The sequence below is a fragment of the Sus scrofa genome, chromosome 16 (assembly GCF_054392235.1).
Source record: "Sus scrofa isolate SSC_HxYL_T2T_F1_AM1 chromosome 16, Sscrofa_HxYL_maternal_Yorkshire_Landrace_v2.0, whole genome shotgun sequence".
Lineage (NCBI taxonomy): Eukaryota > Metazoa > Chordata > Mammalia > Artiodactyla > Suidae > Sus > Sus scrofa.
Genome location: NC_139398.1, coordinates 65,268,254 through 65,286,615, shown reverse-complemented (window position 1 = coordinate 65,286,615; position 18,362 = coordinate 65,268,254). Strand labels below are relative to the sequence as shown.

The 18,362-nt window shown below is 35.8% G+C and overlaps 1 protein-coding gene and 1 long non-coding RNA gene across 6 annotated transcripts in view; one reads left to right on the top strand and one right to left on the bottom strand.

The window, feature by feature from the left end:
* Positions 1 to 18,134, bottom strand: part of LOC110257298 (uncharacterized) — a 63,735-nt gene extending 45,601 nt beyond the window's left edge. The window contains exons 1-3 of the long non-coding RNA XR_002339723.2: positions 18,053 to 18,134; positions 14,674 to 14,739; positions 9,594 to 9,636 (exon numbers count right to left, since the gene is read on the bottom strand). This is a non-coding gene — a long non-coding RNA (uncharacterized LOC110257298). The remainder of the gene's footprint in view (positions 1 to 9,593; positions 9,637 to 14,673; positions 14,740 to 18,052) is intronic.
* A 36-nt stretch (positions 18,135 to 18,170) lies between these two features.
* RANBP17 (RAN binding protein 17) overlaps positions 18,171 to 18,362 on the top strand; it is a 324,083-nt gene continuing 323,891 nt past the window's right edge. For all 5 annotated transcript variants that reach the window (XM_085001775.1, XM_021076682.2, XM_021076681.2 and 2 more), the window contains exon 1: positions 18,171 to 18,352. Coding sequence is in view for 3 of the 5 variants with exons in the window: in XM_021076681.2 (XP_020932340.1) it covers positions 18,335 to 18,352 (18 nt within the window). In the remaining 2 variants the exon portion in view is untranslated. The remainder of the gene's footprint in view (positions 18,353 to 18,362) is intronic.

Genomic DNA, 18,362 nt, shown 5'->3' with positions numbered 1-18,362 from the left:
TCTGCCTTTAAAGGACCAAATCAGCCATTAAATAACCATACAGGGTTGGCTTTTATCAACTGCTATATAGATAGCAACAAATAGTTAAATAAGTGAGCAAGAAAATTCACATAGCTGGATTAAAGATAACTCAATTTTTGTACCCTGGACCATAAAAGTCAATTTCTAAGATGTTGTGTCACGTATGGAAAAGTGATATTTCATAATTTTTCAGAAAGAATTTTAAGTGTACATAATTAAATATTAATTAAATATAAATATATTTAAAAATTTTTATCCTCAAAATGGATGAAAATATCCTCTGAGGCAACACATAGAAGTTTAGCATATTTTAATGTAATTTTTAAAAAAATTAAAACAACAGGGAATTCCCCTCATGGCACAGTGGAAACGAATCCGACTAGTATCCATGAGGACAAGGGTCTGATCCCTGGCCTTGCTCAGTGGGTCGGGGATCCGGTGTTGCCATGAGCTGTGTTGTAGGTCACAGATGTGGCTTGGATCCTTCGTTGCTAGGGCTGTGGGGTAGGATGGCAGCTGCAGTTCCAGTTCGAACCCTACCCTGGGAACCTCCATATGCCATAGGCGCAACCCTAAAAAGACAAAAAAATATATATATATATATATAAATACATAAATTTTAAAAAATAAAAATAAGGAGTTCCCATCGTGGCACAGCAGAGATGAATCCAACTAGGAACCATGAGGTTGCAGGTTTGATCCCTGACCTCGCTCAATGGGTTAAGGATCTGGCATTGCCTTGAGCTGCAGTGTAGGTCACAGATGCGGCTTGGATCTGGTGTTTCTGTGGCTCTGGCGTAGGCCGGCAGCTACAGCTCCAATTAGACCCCTAGCCTGGGAACCTCCATAAGCCGAGTGTGTGGCCCTAAAAAGACAAAATAAATAAATAAATAAAATTTTTAAAAAAGAAAAAATAAAAATAACACCAAAGTAGAATTTACCATATTCTCAGTTGTAGTTCATCTCTGAATAAAAGTCTGTTTTAGATTTAGCTCCATTATTGAAATAAAATTATAAAGCTACTTATCATATAATGGGAAAAATGCTGTAATGGGAAAAATATTTACTTTGCGGACAGACAAACCTTATTTAATTCTGGACTCTGCCACTTAACTATGTGACTGACCTTAGGCAAGGTCACATGAAACTAAGAAAATACTTCCAGGCTAACTGGTAGTGTTAAATAAGAATTGTATAAAACTTGGTACATAGTGTTCAAATATATTTTTTCTTCTCTCAACCACAAAGTGAATGTGAGATCTTGGAGTAATGACTATTTTTATCCCTTATATTATGTAAAATAGCTTCTGTATTTTTTTTTCTTTTTTCCTTTTTTTGGCTACACCTGTGGCATGCAGAAGCTTCCAGGCCAGGGATCAAACCTGTGCCACAGCAGTGATCCAAGCCACTGCAGTGACAATTGTGGATTCTTAACCCATTGAGCCACACACAGGAACTCCAAAAAATAGGTTTTGTATTTTTTGATACAGCTTTTTAAAAAAATTGTTTTAATGGAGATATGACTCCGGTACCATAAATTCACCCCTCTAAAATGTACAATGTAATGGCTTTTAGCAAATACACAGAGCTTTGTTTGCATCCATCACAATTTATCTTTTCATTATCCCCCAAAAGAACCCCACTCTTTAACCTGCTGTATAGCACAGGGAACTCTACCCAATATTCTGTGATAATCAATATGGAAAAAGAACGGATGTGTATATATACATAACTGAATCTCTTTGTTGTATGGCAGAAATTATCTCAACATTGTAAATTAACTATGCTTCAATAAAACTTTAAAAAATGAAAAAGAAGAAAGCCCACTTTTCTTAGTCATCACCTTACAATCATCCCATCCTGCCTAGACTTAGACAATTGCTACTTTCCTTTCTGTCTCTATAGGCTTTCTTATTCTAAACATTTTATATAAATGGAATTGTGTACTATGTGGTCCTTTGGGCCTGAATTCTTTCCTTCACATGGGGTTTTTGAGGTTCATCTATGTTGCACCATGTGTTAGTACTTCATTCTTTTCTATTGCTAACTATTATTCCACTGTGTGTGTGTGTGTGTGTCTGTGTGTGTGTGTGTGTGTGTGTGTGTGTATTTTAAAGATCATTCTTCAGTTGATGGGCATTTGGGTTGTTTCCACTTTTTGGTTATTAGGAATAATGCTACTATGAACACTAGTATACAAGATTTTGTGTGGATATGCTTTCATTTCTTTTGGATATATGCCTAACAGGTAGAAATGCTGAATCATATGGTAACTCTTTGTTTAACCACTTGAGAAATTTCTGGACTGCTCCCTAAAACACTGCGATATTTTACATTCCTACCAGGTTTCAAGGGTTCTAGTTTCTCCACATCCTCACCAACACTTATCGTTTTATTTTTTTAATTATAGCCATCACAGTGTATGGAAAAGATATCTCATAGTTTTGACTTGCTTTTCCCAGTGGCTCATGGTGTTGAGTATCTTTTCATGGCCACTTGTATTTCTTCTTCAAAGGAATGTCTATTCAGATCTTTTGTCCATTTTTAATTGAGCTGTCTTTTATTATTGAGATGTAATAGTTCTCCATATGCTGTAGATAGAAGTCCCTTATCAGATATTTGGGCCCTTTTTTCCTAATTATTTTCTTATTTTTCTCCTCCTCAGCATCTCCCACCTGACTTAATACAAAATTCTTCACAGTTTTCATTTTTGCCAAGTCCTTTTAGAAATTTTAACAAAAATATTTCCCCATCCTAAATGGTCCATATTCATTTGAATGACAAACATCTCTGAATAAGTGTATAATGAAAGGTTTCTTTGTCATTGGAATTGACCTTTCCATGCTGTATAAATACCATGTGTATTTTTTTAATTGCAGTATAGTTGATTTACAGTTTCAGGTGTACAGCAAAGTGACTCAGTTTTATGTATTACAAGATATTGAATGTAGTTCCCTGTATTATATACAGGGCCTTGTTGTTTATCTGTTTTTTATATAGTAGTGTGTATTTGCTAATCCCAAAGTCCTAATTTATCCCTCCCCTCACTTTCCCCTTTGGTAACCATACTTTTGTTTTCCATGTCTGTGTGTCTGTTTATGCTTTGAAAATAAGTTCATTTATATCATTTTTTTAGATTTGTGTACAAGTGATAGCATATGATATTTGCCTTTCTTTGTCTGACTTACTTCACATAATATGATAATCTTCAGGTCCACTCATGTTGCTGCATTATTTCATCCTTTTTTATAGGTGAAGAATATCCACACCTTCTTTATCCATTCATCCGCTGATGGACATTTAGGTTGCTTCCATGTCTTGGCTATTGTATGTAAGTAGTGCTGCAATGAACATGTACCTTTTCAAATTAGAGTTTTCTCCAGATATATGTCCAGGAGTGGGATTGCTGGATCACATGGCAACTCTATTTTCAGTTTTTTAAGGAACCTCAATACTGTTCTGCACAGTGGCTACACCAATTCACATTCCCATCAACAGTGAGGGAGGGCTCCTTTTTCTCCACACACTCTCCAGCATTTATTATTTCTAAACTTGTTGATGACGACCATTCTGACTGGTGTGTGGTGATACTTCATTGTAGTTTTGATCTGTATTTCTCTAATAATTAATAATACTGAACATCTTTTCATGGGCCTGTTGGCCATCTATATGCCTTCTTTGGAGAAATGTCCATTTACGTCTTCTGACCATTTCTGAATTCTGTTTTTCTTTTTTATTATTATTGAGTTATATGAGCTGTTTATATAGTTTGGAAATTAAGCCCTTGTCAGTCACATCATTTCAAAATATTTTCTCTTGTTTCTTAGGTTGTGTTTTCATTTTGTTTACGTGCTTTTTAGTTTTTAAGTTTAATTAGGTCCCATTTGTTCATTTTTGTTTTATTTCTATTACTCTGTGAGATGGATCCAAAAAAATACTGATGCAATTTATGTCAAAGAGTGTTCTGCCTATGTTTTCCTCTAGGAGTTTTAGAGCATCTAGTCTTACACTTAGGTCTTTTTTTTTTTTTTTTTTAATTTTATGGCCTCATCCGTGGCATATGGAACTTCCTAGGCTAGGGATTGAATCCAAGCCATAGCTGTGGCAATGCTGTATCCTTTAATCCACAGCACCGGGCCGGGAATCAAACCCACATCTCCACAGAGATCCAAGTCGCTGCAGTTGGATTTTTAGCCCACTGCACCATAGTGGGAACTCCTAGGTCTTAAATCCACTTTGAGTTTATTTTTTATATGGTATTAGAGAATGTTCTAATTTCATTCTCTTACATGTAGCTGTCCAGTTTTTCCAGCATCACTAATTGAAGAAACTGTCTTTTCTCCATTGTATATTCTTGCCTCCTTTGTTGTAGAATAATTGTCCATAAGTGAGCCATGTGTATTTTTGCAGCAATTTTGGCTGAAAGTCTACTGACTTTTTATATGAATTTTAAAAGCCTTCAATTATTTGTGCCAAGTGAATTTATACATGCACAAATTATTTCCAAAAACATTTATTTAGACAATAGAGTCATTTTTTAAACACAAATTTCTCAATTATTTTTTTCTTGTAGGTCCTATTATTTCTTTGCCTCCTCAAAATACAGACAACTTCATTTGAAATAATGCCATTTTTTTGTTGCAAAGCTTCAGTCTATCCAATACCACATCCAGAGTAGAAGAAAAATACAGACAAAATGTACCTTCCTGTTGATAATAGGCATATTTCAATGAATTATTTGCACAGTTCACACAGTCAACATATTTGTTGGTAATATTAATGAATTCTCTCCTCCAGATTAAAATGCAAGCTTGAAATATTAAAATATTTCCATTGTAATCATGTCATCCAATACAGTGATACCGTACATATTTAGGAGTTAGATTTACAAAGTCATCTCATCAATATGACTCAAAGGTCTGCACATGGAGACAGAGTAAAAAAATGGTGGTGCAATGTTTCTCAAAGTGCGACTCAAAGGCCACAAGTTATAGAATCATCTGACATGCTGGTGAAACACCCAACTCCAGACCCAACTGTGCCAAAAAGGAGGATGATACAGGGGGTGTACCTCATGAATCTGCATTTTAAAGTAATTGTTCCAGGTGACTCCGATTCATTCTAAAGTTTGAGAACCACTGGTATAGTTAAATAAATAGGTCGATAAATAGCATAATATGCTTCAGAATGTAAAAGACTGTGAGAAAGTTACTTCACCTCTTTGGTCCTGTTATCTCACCTTCTCAGGAATATGTCAGGATAGTTTAATAATGAATATATGTAAATCACCCAGCACATTGTCTTTCTCAGAGTGGGTGCTCAATAAATACAAGCATATCTTGTTCTATTGAACTTTGCTTCATTGCACTTCACACGTATCATATTGTTTACAGATTGAAGTTTTGTGGCAGGCCTGTGTCCAACATTTTATTGTCACCATTTTTCTAACAAGATTTGCTTACTTCATATCTCTGCGTCACATTTTGGTAATTCCCATAGTATTTCGAATGTTTTCACTGTTATTATCATTATTATGATGATGTGTGATCAGTGATCTTTGACATTACTCTACTAGCTGAAGACTCAGATGACAGTTCTCATGTTTTAGCAATAAAGCGTTTTCAAATTAAAGTATGCACATTGTTTTCTTTAGACCTAATGCTACTGAACATTAAATAGACTATGGTATAGTATAGACATAACTTTATATGCACTGGGAAATGAATAAATTCATGTTACTTGTTTTATTGTGATGTTTGTTTTATCACAATGGTCTAGAATTGAACCCACAGTATCTCTAAGGTATGCGTGGAGTAGTTATTATAGATCTTCCTCTACTTACGATGGAGTTATGTCCTCATAAACCCATCATAAGTTGAAAACATACAAAGTCAAAAATGCATTTAATGCAACTAACCTACTGAACATTATAGCTTAGCCTAACTTATCTTTGCTTTTTTTTTCTTTTTTTTGTCTTTTTAGGGCCACACCCATGGCATATGGAAGTTCCCAGGCTAGAGGTCAAATCAGAGCTGTAGCAACCAGACTGTACCACAGCAACACACAATCCAAGCCACATCTGTGACCTACACCACAGCTCATGGTAACACTGGATCCTTAACCCACTGAGCAAAGCCAGGGATGGAACCCACATCCTCATGGATACTAACTAAGCCATGACAGGAACTCCCCTAACTTATACAGGCTCAGAACACTTATAATAGCCTGCAGTTCGGCAAAAATTATTTAACACAAAGCCTTTTTTATAATAGTGTTGCTAATTGCTCAGGTACTTTATTAGATACTATACTGAATGTAAAAAACAGAATGGTTGTATAGGTACAGAATGGTTGGAAGTGTACTGGTTGCTTACATTTGTGACCACATGGCATCACAAGGGCAATCATACTCCATATTGCTAGCCCAGAAAAAGATCAAAATTTAAAACTCAAAGTATGGCTTCTACCAAATGTATTATCAGTTTCACACCATTGTAAAGCTGAAAAATTGTAAGTGGAACTGTTGTAAGTCAAGGACTGTCTTATTATCTGTTTTTTAAACCACCTCTCTGGGGCATTCTTCTCGGAATAACAGGTAGAGGGGAGTGGAGGAAGCAGTATAAGCAAAGCTTTGAGGATAATTATTCAACCAAAACATTCACTACAACTTTGAGGAATCCACAAGTGGAAGTAGTAATAGGTATATCTGGAAAAGTCAGATTGGGCTAGATAAGAGGACCCCTAAACTCAAAGCACAGAATTCGATTTTCTCACAGTAAGCCATGAAGTCATTGCAGGGTTATTTATTTTTATTTATTGTAAGAATTTTCAAGCATCCTCAAAAATAGAGATAATAGTATAATGAAGCTCTATAAACTCATAACTCAGATGCAATAATTACCAAGATTTTGTCACATTGACTCATCCATCTCTTTTTCATTTTACTTTTTTCTTTGCCAAAATAACTTAAAGCAATCTTCAGCTTTTGTGTTATTTCACTTTGCATAACTCAGTATGTAGCTATAGAATATATGACACTTTCTTACATAATCCAAAAGCCTTTATCATGCCTAAAAAATTAACATATTTCTTGGCATCATCTATCGACCACCCAGTTCATAACCATGTTTCCCAAATGGTCTAAAAAAATGTCCTTTTACAGTTGGTTTTCCTAATTAGGCTCAAAACACAGTCTGTACTTTACAGTTGGTATGGTTTCTCAAGTCTCTCTAATCAAGAAAAGTGCCCTCCTCTAATCCTTGTTTTTTATGTCATCATCTTATTGTAGAAATTAGGTGATTTGTTTACATAGAATAATTGTTTTGGATTTGTCTATGGGCTTCCTTGGGGTGGGGGTGGTTATTCAACTTGTTTTTCTGTTCCTCCATATTTCCTATGAGTGGACATTTGTTCTGGAGACTTATTTAGATTCAGGTTCAGCTTTCTGGGCAAAAGCCCTTCATAGAAGCACTGTGGGTTTCTTACTGCATCACAGTAGAAGGCATTCCATATCTGGCTGTCCCACTTTTAGTAATGCTAATAGTGGTCACTTATTTCAGGAAGTAAAAGCCTGCTCATACTATGATAAAGCTCCTCATCACCTATCAATTAATACTTTCAACCAACTGATGACTATTGCCAAAATCAATTCTTTCATTAGGGCTTATAAAATAGTGATGTAATTTTAGCATTCCTTTCATATTTATAGATTGGAATTATTCTGTAAAGAATATTTTTTCTGAGAGAAATAGACAACAATACAATAATAGTGGAGAACTTGTATATCCTACTATCAACAATGGATAGGTCATCCAGAAGGAAAATCAGTAAGGAAACATTGTACTTAAACTACACATTAGACCAGATAGACCTAAGAGACTTATAGAAATCATTTTATCCAGCAGCAACAGAATACACATTCCTATCAAGCACACATGGAACATTTTCCAGGATAGATCATATGTTAGGCCACAAAACAAGTCGTAATAAATTTGAAAAGACTGAAATCATATCAAGTATCTTTTCTAACCATAATTCTATGAAACTTGAAATCAATCACAAGAAGAAAACTGGAAAACTCACAAAAACATGATATTAATAGCACGTTTGTTATAGCTTGTTTAAACAAGCTCCTAAACAACCAATAGGGTGAAAGAAGAAATTTTTTAAAAAATCAAAAAATATCTTGAGGCAAATCAAAATGGAAACACAACATGCCAAAACTTGTGAGATAGAGAAAAAGCAGTTCCAAGAGGGAAGTTTATAGAAATAAATGTCTACATAAAGAAAAAAACAGAAACTCAAACAAACCACCTAGTTCTTTTCTAGCTTTCATGGAACTAGAAAAATACCAAAAAAAAGCACAAAATTAGCAGAAGGAAGAAAATAATAGATGAGAACAAAATAAATTAGAGACTAAAAAGATAAGAGAAAATATGAATATAACTGAGAGCTGATTTTTAAAAAAGATAAACAAAAATGACAACACTTCAGCTAGACTAGCTAAGAAAAAAAGAGAAGACCAAAATAAATAAAACTAAAAATGAAGAAAAGACATTACAATTGAAAGCATAAAGATATAAAGAAATTACTGTGAACCATTATACACCAAAAAATTAGATAATCTATAGGAAAAAGATAAATTCCTAAAAGCATAAAATATACCAAGGCTGAATCATAAAGAAATTAAAAGTATGAATAGATCAATCACTAGTGAAGAGATTGAATAAGAAATCAACAGCTTCACAAAAAAGAAAAGCCCAGGGGCAGGTTCTTCACTGGCGAATTCGAACAAACATTTAAAGAAAAATTAAAACCAATCCTCTCGAAGTTTTGTAAAAAATAGAAGAGTAGGGAACAGTTCCAAAGTCATATTATGAGGTCAGCATTTACTTGATACCAAAGCTAGATAAAGATGCTTTAAGAAAATCATGCATTGCATTTAAATTATTGTTTCTTTTTTAGTTTTCTTAGCTGCATCAGTCTTTCCTTGACTTTCATTACCCTGTATTTATGAAGATTACAGGCCAGTTATTTTGCAGAAATTCTCCCAATTTTACTCCATCTGATGTTAATCATGTCTCATCGCTGGATTCAAAATATGCATCTTTTGTGAGACTATTACAAAATGGTTTCTTACTTTCTTACTACATTCTATCAAATGGCACATGATTTAGATTTGTCCCGTTACTAACATTATCCACATTAATCACTCAGGGTGGTGAATGACAAAACTTTGTACTGGAAAGTGACTCTTTTTTGTTTCTCTAATTAGTAAGTATTTTGTGAGGAACTACAATGAGACCATGTAAATATTTCATTCCTCATAAAAATTTCAATTTATTCATTTCTTTACTTATATTAGCATGAACTAATATTAGTTACTATTAAGGTTTCTTATTGTATTCAGTAAGTTATAATCCATTACTATCATTATTTTGATGCATGAATTTTCCTAGATTTGGCAAGTGGGAGCCCCTTCAAGCTGGAATTTGTGTCCTTTTGACAAGCCCCCTTCATTCTTTAAGGATTTCCTTACTTTCTGGCATCCCAAGATATTTCAGACATACTTACATGCCCCAACTTGGAATCAGCTGTTTCTCCAAGGGGTTGGTTCCTGTGAATGGAAAATAATATTTAGAGGCCAAGTTCTGGATGTTAGGTGTGCTCATTACTATTGGGGTATTGTTGACCTCAAAAACTGTCAATAGGGCATATATGTAGTACATACACATCTAAATGTATTTCTATATTTATCTATACATATTGAAAACATTTTAAATTTTCACCGATACTTCTAATTCCAATCCAGTGACACAGGGTTCATTCTAGTTTTCCCTCTTTCCATATTTGTAACTCCCTTTTTCCATAGTGAGGAACCTGACTTCCATTATTCTTAATGTACTTATTTCATCAATTCCCCAGTATGTAATGTTTCCCAATTCTAGTGCTAACTCCTCCCCTGCATTGATATCCTCTTCTCCTTCTTGACCTCTGATACCTCTTACAGAGGACTATTCCATGTGAACATCCTCCTCCCCCTACTTAGGCTCTGAATCCCCATGCCTAGTTAGTCCTTACCCCATCCCTGCATAAATGACTCTCTCAGGCCTGTTGAACTTCAAAATCCTAAACTATACCCCCAATCCATGCCTTAAATGCCCAGCTACTCTCTTCATATAACTTGGCCTCCAAAATCCCACAATAGGCCAAAACTGTACAGATACTCTTCTTCCCTGCTACTCTCTGACACTCTAAGAAGGACCACACTCATGACCAGAGGTTCTCCTCACTTGATTCAGGCTCTGACAGGCTTGCCAACCAGCTCCTACACAGAAGTCTTCTTCATCCCTCTTGGCACACAATGGCTCTCCCAAACCTTCTTTTGCTCCAGCTGGTAAAAACCTTGCTCCACCCTACTGGATGGCTTCAGGACTAGCCCAGATTATACATTAATAGCTCCCCCTTTTACTTTCAAAAGTGTGCTTGTTAAACAGTAAACTGTATGTGTTAAGTCAACATACAATATAAAACAATATGCATAATCGACTTATCTACAGGTCAACCTGGGAAAGCTTTTTTGGAGCAGTACTTTTACACACCCGGGGGGTAAAGTTTTGTCTCTTTTGTCTCTCTTAGTTATAGAGAACACTGAGAGTTCACTTAACAGTGTTATTATATGCTTTAGTCATGATAGTGAGAAGAATCAAACTTAAATTTCTCTCAGTAGAGGACTGATTAAATAAATCATCATACATATACATACAGAGAAATTTGGAGTTGTTAAAAAAGAAACAAGGTAGGTCTATAATACTGATGTTAAAAAATATCTAAAGTGCATGTATTGTTCTCTAAAAATGTTTATTGAAGTACTGTTGATTTACATAAAATGTATATATTGTTAGGCAGAAATATCAAGGTAAAAACAGTTTTATAGCATGATCTCATTTGTACAAAAAAATATGTTTTTTGCCCACATATGCATGTGCAGAAAGAAAGGCATGGAAGGACATATGCTGCTATATTAAGATAGGTTATTTTAGAGAGACTGCCATTCTTGGTCATTTTTACTTTTGATTTTATACAATTCTATAAATTTAGAATTAAATTTACCATTAAATTTTATGCAAAAATCATGGATTGTTTCTATAATTAGGAGAAAATGGTTGAAACACTCTTTTAAAATAAACTGCAGCAATTTGAAAGGATTTAATGTGAGTATTGTCTCCCCGAAGCTCCTCAGCATGATATAACCTAATTGTGGGCATGGTGTTAATGTGTATTGGCGCAAGAGCAATGGGAGGCAGAAAAGAAAGGAGCAAGACGAAAGTTGACAACTTGGTTTTCCTTGAGATATTCTTAGATGCTTTCATTTTTCCTTAAAGGACGAGGCCTGCCTGGTCAGCTGGGTATCCCCACAGTAAATTTAAAACATAACTCTTAGTGAAAGGAAAATGTTGACCCTTAAGGAAGAGACTTGGGTTCTCAGAAATGGTACAACCTTTTGCTTGTTCCAAGTAATATTAATATGTGAAGGACTTAATTTTATATTTTAGTCCAAATTAATTTTATTCTAAAAACAGTATTGCTCTCTGATATGGCCTTAAATGTATTTTATGGAAATCTTTTAGAAGAAAGCACTTGAAATGGGGACATGCCTATTTCTGGAAAGTAGCTATGTGCAAAAAAATGGGGTATGTCTGGAGATAGCTCTTTTTTCTGCCCTATTCCCCTAGGGTTTGCACATTTAATACTCTCCATTTCAATTTAAGTTTGCATTATTTTAAAAAATTATGTGCACACATACACAACATCCATACTTTGCCTTATCCAAAAAAATTTTGTGGCGGTAGTGTCTGTCTAGTCAAATTCAGCTTTTCTTTCTCTCTTTCTTTCCTTTCTTTCTTTTTTAAACGGCCACATCTACAGCCTATGGTGCCCCTGGCCTAGGGGTTGAATCAGAGCTGCAGCTGAGCCTTCCTTCTGTGACCTATGCTACAGCTTACAGCAATGCTGGATCCTTAACCTACTGAGCAAGGCCAAGGATCAAACCCATATCCTCACAGAGACAACTTCAAGTCCTTAACCTGCTAAGCCACAATGGGAAATCCAAGTTCAGCTTTTCTAATTGGCCTTTCCTCCAAACATATACACTTGCCATCAGTACTTCTTTAATGAGATTAACAGTAATCTATTTTGGTATGAATTATTGTTATAAGTTTTTATCTCATTATGAAAATGGATAATGTACAATTTAGAAAATCTTGAAAACAGAAACATGATGAAGAAAAAAATCACCTAATAATCCCACCATTCACAAGATAGCATTATTAACATTTGGTTGTACTGTGTTCCATTCATTTTTTTCTATGTATTTTTAATTTGATTTAAATGATAAATTGTTCCACTTTTCCTTTTAAACGTAACCTTATAACACAGAATTTTTTTTTTTTTTACAAAACTCTCCATAAAAATAATTCTTTTTTATTTTTTTATTTTTATGGCTGCACCCACAGCATATGGAAGTTCCAGGGCCAGGGACTGAATCTGAGCCACAGTTGCAACCTACACTGCAGCTGCAGCAACACTCCTTTAACCTATAGCACTGCACCTGGGGATCGAACCCGCACCTCTACAGCAACTTGAGCTGCTGCAGTTGGATTCTTAACCCACTATGCCACACAGCAGAGATTCTCATAAATATAATTCTTAATGATCCTATGGGACTCTGCCATATGCTGAACCATAATTTACTTAAGCTGTTTTTTCATATTGTAAGTCAGACTGTAATAAACGTCTTTGCATAAAAAACTTTAAAAAATATTTTTGGCTATTTTCTTAGAATCACTTTCTAGAAGTTGGGTGAAAATGAAGGTTGTTGGTATATATTGCCAAATGGCTTTTCAGAAAGGTTATACTGGTTTATTTATCTAATAGCACTGCATATCAGGTCACATTTTATTATGATCCTGCTTGGCAGTAATTTTAAGAATGCATATTAAATAACGATACTATCTTACTTACACAACTGATGCCTTAAACTATTTATTGTTATGTGGAAGAACTAATATGAAAGTAATATAAAGCAGTGCACAGAATGAGAAATATTAATTTGGTCAAAATAATGGCATTTATTATTTTATACTATGCACAGCAGTATACCCTTACTGTCAGTGAATTAAAAGTGAAAATTGTTTAAATAAAATTATGTATGGTTTTAAAATCTATGTAATAATCATGATTGTGAAATAACTCATGTCCATATCACCAGAGAAGAAAAAAAAAAGTTTTGTTTCTTTGGTTTCACTCTGGGTATTTAAATAATGAAATTTAAAATTAATGACTTGACAAACAAAAATACAGTTGAAATTGGCATGAAAGAAATATATCCCAGTTAATACTTTATGCTAACGTTGTGTTTTGGAGGGTTTTACATAAAATCTGAGTTGTTTGGATGTATTCTTCTATTTCTGTCTGCCCTCTGCTGGATTTCCCAATCTTATTGAGGTATTAAGCAGTCTTAGAAAGTGTATTTAAGAAAACTACATTTGTAGAAAAAGTTAAGGGAAATGCTTCCTATATTTTGTTTATATGTGCTACTAAAGTAAATTACTGATCACAGGTTTTACATTTTAAGTATTCATTAAGTGAGAATTTTAGTTGGATATTTTGAAGTTTCAGTTCTACCATTTATGAAAACATGAAACAGAAATGCTGTTAATATAGGCTATGTCTTAGCCTTTCAAAAATTTTCAGGATTGAGAAGTTGGGTGGGGTAGGAGGGACAATGAGGAAATAGCTAGCTTAACTATAAATTTACAAAGTAAAAAAATGTAGAATAATTCATTGTTTGATTAAAATTATAATGCTATTCCCTTTGAAATATTTTTTAAATATTATATTCAGAGAATAATATGAATTTACATGAGAATAAAAATTTGTATGTATGTAGTACTTATATGCCAGACACTAAATACTTTATGTATATTAACTCATGTAGTCATAACAGCAACTTATGAGATAGGTACTATTAGTGCCCATTTTACAGTTGAGGAAATGAAGGCATGGAGAGGTTAGATAAATTCACCAAGTTTACCAACTAGTAAGTGATAGAGTTGGTACCCTAATTCAGGTGTTTGTTTCCATGTCTGTTTTCCTATCCACCATACTCAACTGTCTCATCTCAATATTACCTCTTGTAAGATTTTTGAATTATAGATTTATTGTCCTGATCTTAGAAATAACAAATCAAAATTCAGAGTTGTTAGGTCAATTTCCTAAAGCACTAGAATTACAAATGTTAATTGAATCCTCTGAAAAGATACAAAGATTAAGGATCTGTCTTTTTTAGAAAGCTAGTTGCCATAAAGGAAGATAATTTTATAATTCCTAAGGGCTCTAAATGTCCCTCTTTAATTGGGTTTTGTGATAGAAATGAATTATTTGACATCCTGGAGCATCTTCTGTGCTAATTTTAATAGCTGTAGTAACACAATTCTATCTTAAATTTTGTTAATTGACAAAAAAAAAGTATGGAGTTGTGTGCATATTTTGTTGACAGAAAATCATGGGAAAAGTGTTTAAAGCAGAAATCTTAAGTGGTCACTGAAATTTAAAAGGAAAAAATAATTGGGCTTCTCATTTCCAGAATTACCTGGTGAATCCACATAATAGTCAGCTGCTGTTGTTGTCACAAGCTTATATTTGTGCCAAGGATATTCTGGAATGGGGAAAAAAAAAAAGCCAAATGGTCAAGTCTCAAGTAACTGTTCCTCTCTAAAGGACCTAAAAATTGTGGTAATAGAAGTGCTCCTTTAAAACAATAGCTTTAACATGTGGTGGAGACCAAGAAGTTGGAAGCTGGGCAAAGGCAATAGGCAGTTAAAATAATGGGGTATTTATTGTGTGCCAGGTGCAACAGGGAAGTCAGAAATCAACACTGGTGCTTGGTGTGGGAGAGTCAGAAATGCTGGGATGTGGGAATCACAAATGAGATGGGATATAAAAAGTCTTGGGACATGGAAATAAAAGTTAAAATACAGGAATCAAAACCTTTAGGATTTAGGAATACAAAATGGCAGGATGAAGGCGTTGAAGATTTTAGGAGTTGAGCTGTGGGGATGAGGATTCATGGGCTTGTGGGTGAGCCATGAAAATCAAGGGTGAAGAATAGAAGATGCAAATAGTCTGGTCATAATGAATTAACTTATTTTGGATTAGACTTCCCACTGAAAACAATGATAAAAACAGGACAAATACATATAAATAAAAATAAACATACATATTTAACAACTATGTTGCATATATAACAACTATTAAAAAAATAAACTATAGGAATTCCCTGGTGACTGAGAGAGTTAAAGTTCCTGCATTGTCACTGCTATGGCTTGGGTCACTGCTGTGGCACAGGGTTAATCCCTAGAAATTTTGCATGTTGCAGGCATGGCCAAAAAATATATATTTAACAATAATTTAATATATATTCACAACTCTCTCACACACACACATATACACACACACTCACACACATTTAAGATCTGCTTGAAGGAGAACTAGAGAACAACCAACAAAGGCGGGACTTGACTGGCTTCAAGCTTTGGGCATGAAAGGAGCAAGGGCAAGATCCGCATTCACCTCAGCTTCACTCCATCCTTCCTCCCCCAGAAAGAATTTTCCAAATGGCACAAGGAGTAACACAGCTAAATAGGCAGTAGCAATCTCAGAAGGCTAGAAGCAGACAAGGGAATTTTGGAAAAAAGGAAGCTGAGATTTGAGGCACAAAATTCTAGGAGGAGCAAACTGCAGAGATGTGAGCCCACAAAAATCTGTGTACAGATCCTGCAAATCATCAGTCAATTCTTTTATTTATTTTAGGGCCACACCTGCAGCATATGAAAGTTCTCCTTCCAGGGGTAGAGAAATGGAGCTGCAGCTGCCAGCCTACACCTCAGGCACAGAAACACCAGATCCAAGCCACATCTTGACCTACGCCATAACTCACGGTAATGCTGGATCCTTTAACCCACTGAGTGAGGCCAGGGATTGAACGCACATCTCATGGATACCAGTTGGTTTGGTAACCCACTGAGCCATGACGGGAACTCCCCATCAGTCAATTTTTAAGATGCATATGTGCAGGGAGAGACTTTAAGAAACTCAGAATTGCAGCATCTAAAGAGTTGAACAGAGATTTTAGCAGCTTCACAGTGTTGGGGAGACAAAGATTAGAGTTCAAGTCAATAGGGTGAAGGTGTCTTAGTAAATATCCTAGGCTTTTTATTGTCAGATCTATTAAGGACCATGACCTAGGAATAAGGGTAAAACTGAAATAACCCAAATTTGAAAGCCTAAAGCCAAGTCTCAATAGGGTCAAAGTGATCCACTGGTATTCTATCTGCCTACTACAATAAAACAAAATAAAACAAAACCGTCTTTGGAGAAAGCTGTTATCATCCAGAACCTCTACAGTTTTTCTCCTACACTGTCTGACATTCAATAAGAAATTAAGAGGCATGCTTGAAAAAATAGGACCAAATACTAAAACCCAGGAGGACCCACAGCAGATTCAGATACTGGAGTTACAAGTTAGAAGCTTTAAATAATATGATTAAAATATTCGAGAAAATAGAGGAATGACAGAATTTCACCAGAGCCTTGGGATCTATTTGAAGAATGGAAAGGGAGGCATCAAATGAAACTTCTGGAACTTAAAATATTATGATTAAAGTTAAGAATTCAATAGAGGGATTGAATAACAATAGAGTTACTACTGTCTTGGGTAAAAGATCAGTAAAAAATACATATCAAAGCACATTAAGAAAAATAGACAAAAAATGCAAAATACAGAAAAGAGTATAAGAGACATATGGAAAACTCCAAAAGGTTGAAAATACCCATAACTGGAGTTCCAGAAGGAGAAAAGAGAAAGGGACAGAAGCAGTATTTAAAGAAATACTGACCAAAAATTTTGAAACACTGATTAAAAATATTTGATTTCATATGTATGTGTGTGTGTGTATTTGCCTGCATTCACAGCATATGGAAGTTCCTGGGCTGGGGATCAAACCCACATCTTTGGAGAGAACTGAGCCACTGCAGTAAGAGTCTTAAGCCACTGTGCCACAGCGGGAACTCCACTGATTTCATATTTAAGGAGCCTTATGAACCCTAAGCAGGTTCTCTCTCTCTCACACACGTGAGTTACATCACACTCAAACTGCTGAAGAAAAAAAAGAAAGAGAAAAAATTTTAAGCAGGCATGGGTGGGAGAAGGAGACAAACTACTTTCAAAGAAGTACATCAGACCAATGGCTCATTTCTGAACAGAAACAATGGCAACCAGAAATCAAAAGAAAGGCATTTTTCAAATGCTGAAAGAATGTTTAAAAAAAATCCAAAAATTGAATTCTATACCCAGCAAAACTATCCTTTTACAAAATGCAGGTGAAATAAAGATGTTCTCATGTTAACAAAGCCAAGAGAATCTGCCACTAGTAAACCTGAAATTATAAGGGTTTTTAAGTAATTTTTCACACTAAAGTACAATGTCCCTCAACTAGAAGTGTTAAACTTCTGAAACACCAGAAAGCAGTGATTTTGACCTACTTCTCCTCAAATAAATTCTCATTCCAATGGAATCATTTCGTGTAAAATATAAGTTCATATTAAATGAAATGTATACCAGAAGAGGGGAACTAGAATTTTACAGCTTAACAATAATGTAGAGACTGTCAGTTTAATTTTAAGCAAAATAAAGTTTAAAACAAGTGAAAGGTGGGTTCTGGGAGACAGGGGTGAAGGACAGCAGTTGGCACGTGGGAGTCAAAGGTTATGGGTGATCTGTTACGTGCAGGTGGGTGTTAGGCCACGAGAAAGGTTGCGGAGACGGGGTATTCAGAAGCAAAGGGCAATAGCTGTGCTTGTAGGGGTTAGAGGTCAAGAGAGCCTGTGGGAGATGTAAAGTCAGGGGTCGTGGTTGACAGTTGGGTTGTGGTAGTTGTGTCAAGTGGAAGGGGTCAGAAGTCAAGACCCACCTGAGGCAGCGGCAGTTGAAGCTTGAACGCAGGGGGCGGTTAAGATTCGCCGCCCCTAGGCCCCGCCCCTCGGGCCCGCCCTGCGCGCGCCGCCTCCGTCGCCCCGCCCCGCCCCGCCGGTCCCGCCCCATCCCGAGCTTCGAACGCGAAGGCCCCGCGGCCAAGCTCGCAAGCGAGCGAGCGGCGCTGGGACCCCGCGGGCTGCTGGGGCTTCCGCGGCGCCCGCCTACGCTTCCTTCCCTCCGGCGCTCGGGGCGCCGACCGGCGCCGCCTCCCGGGAAGATGGCGCTGCACTTCCAGGTCAGTGGGC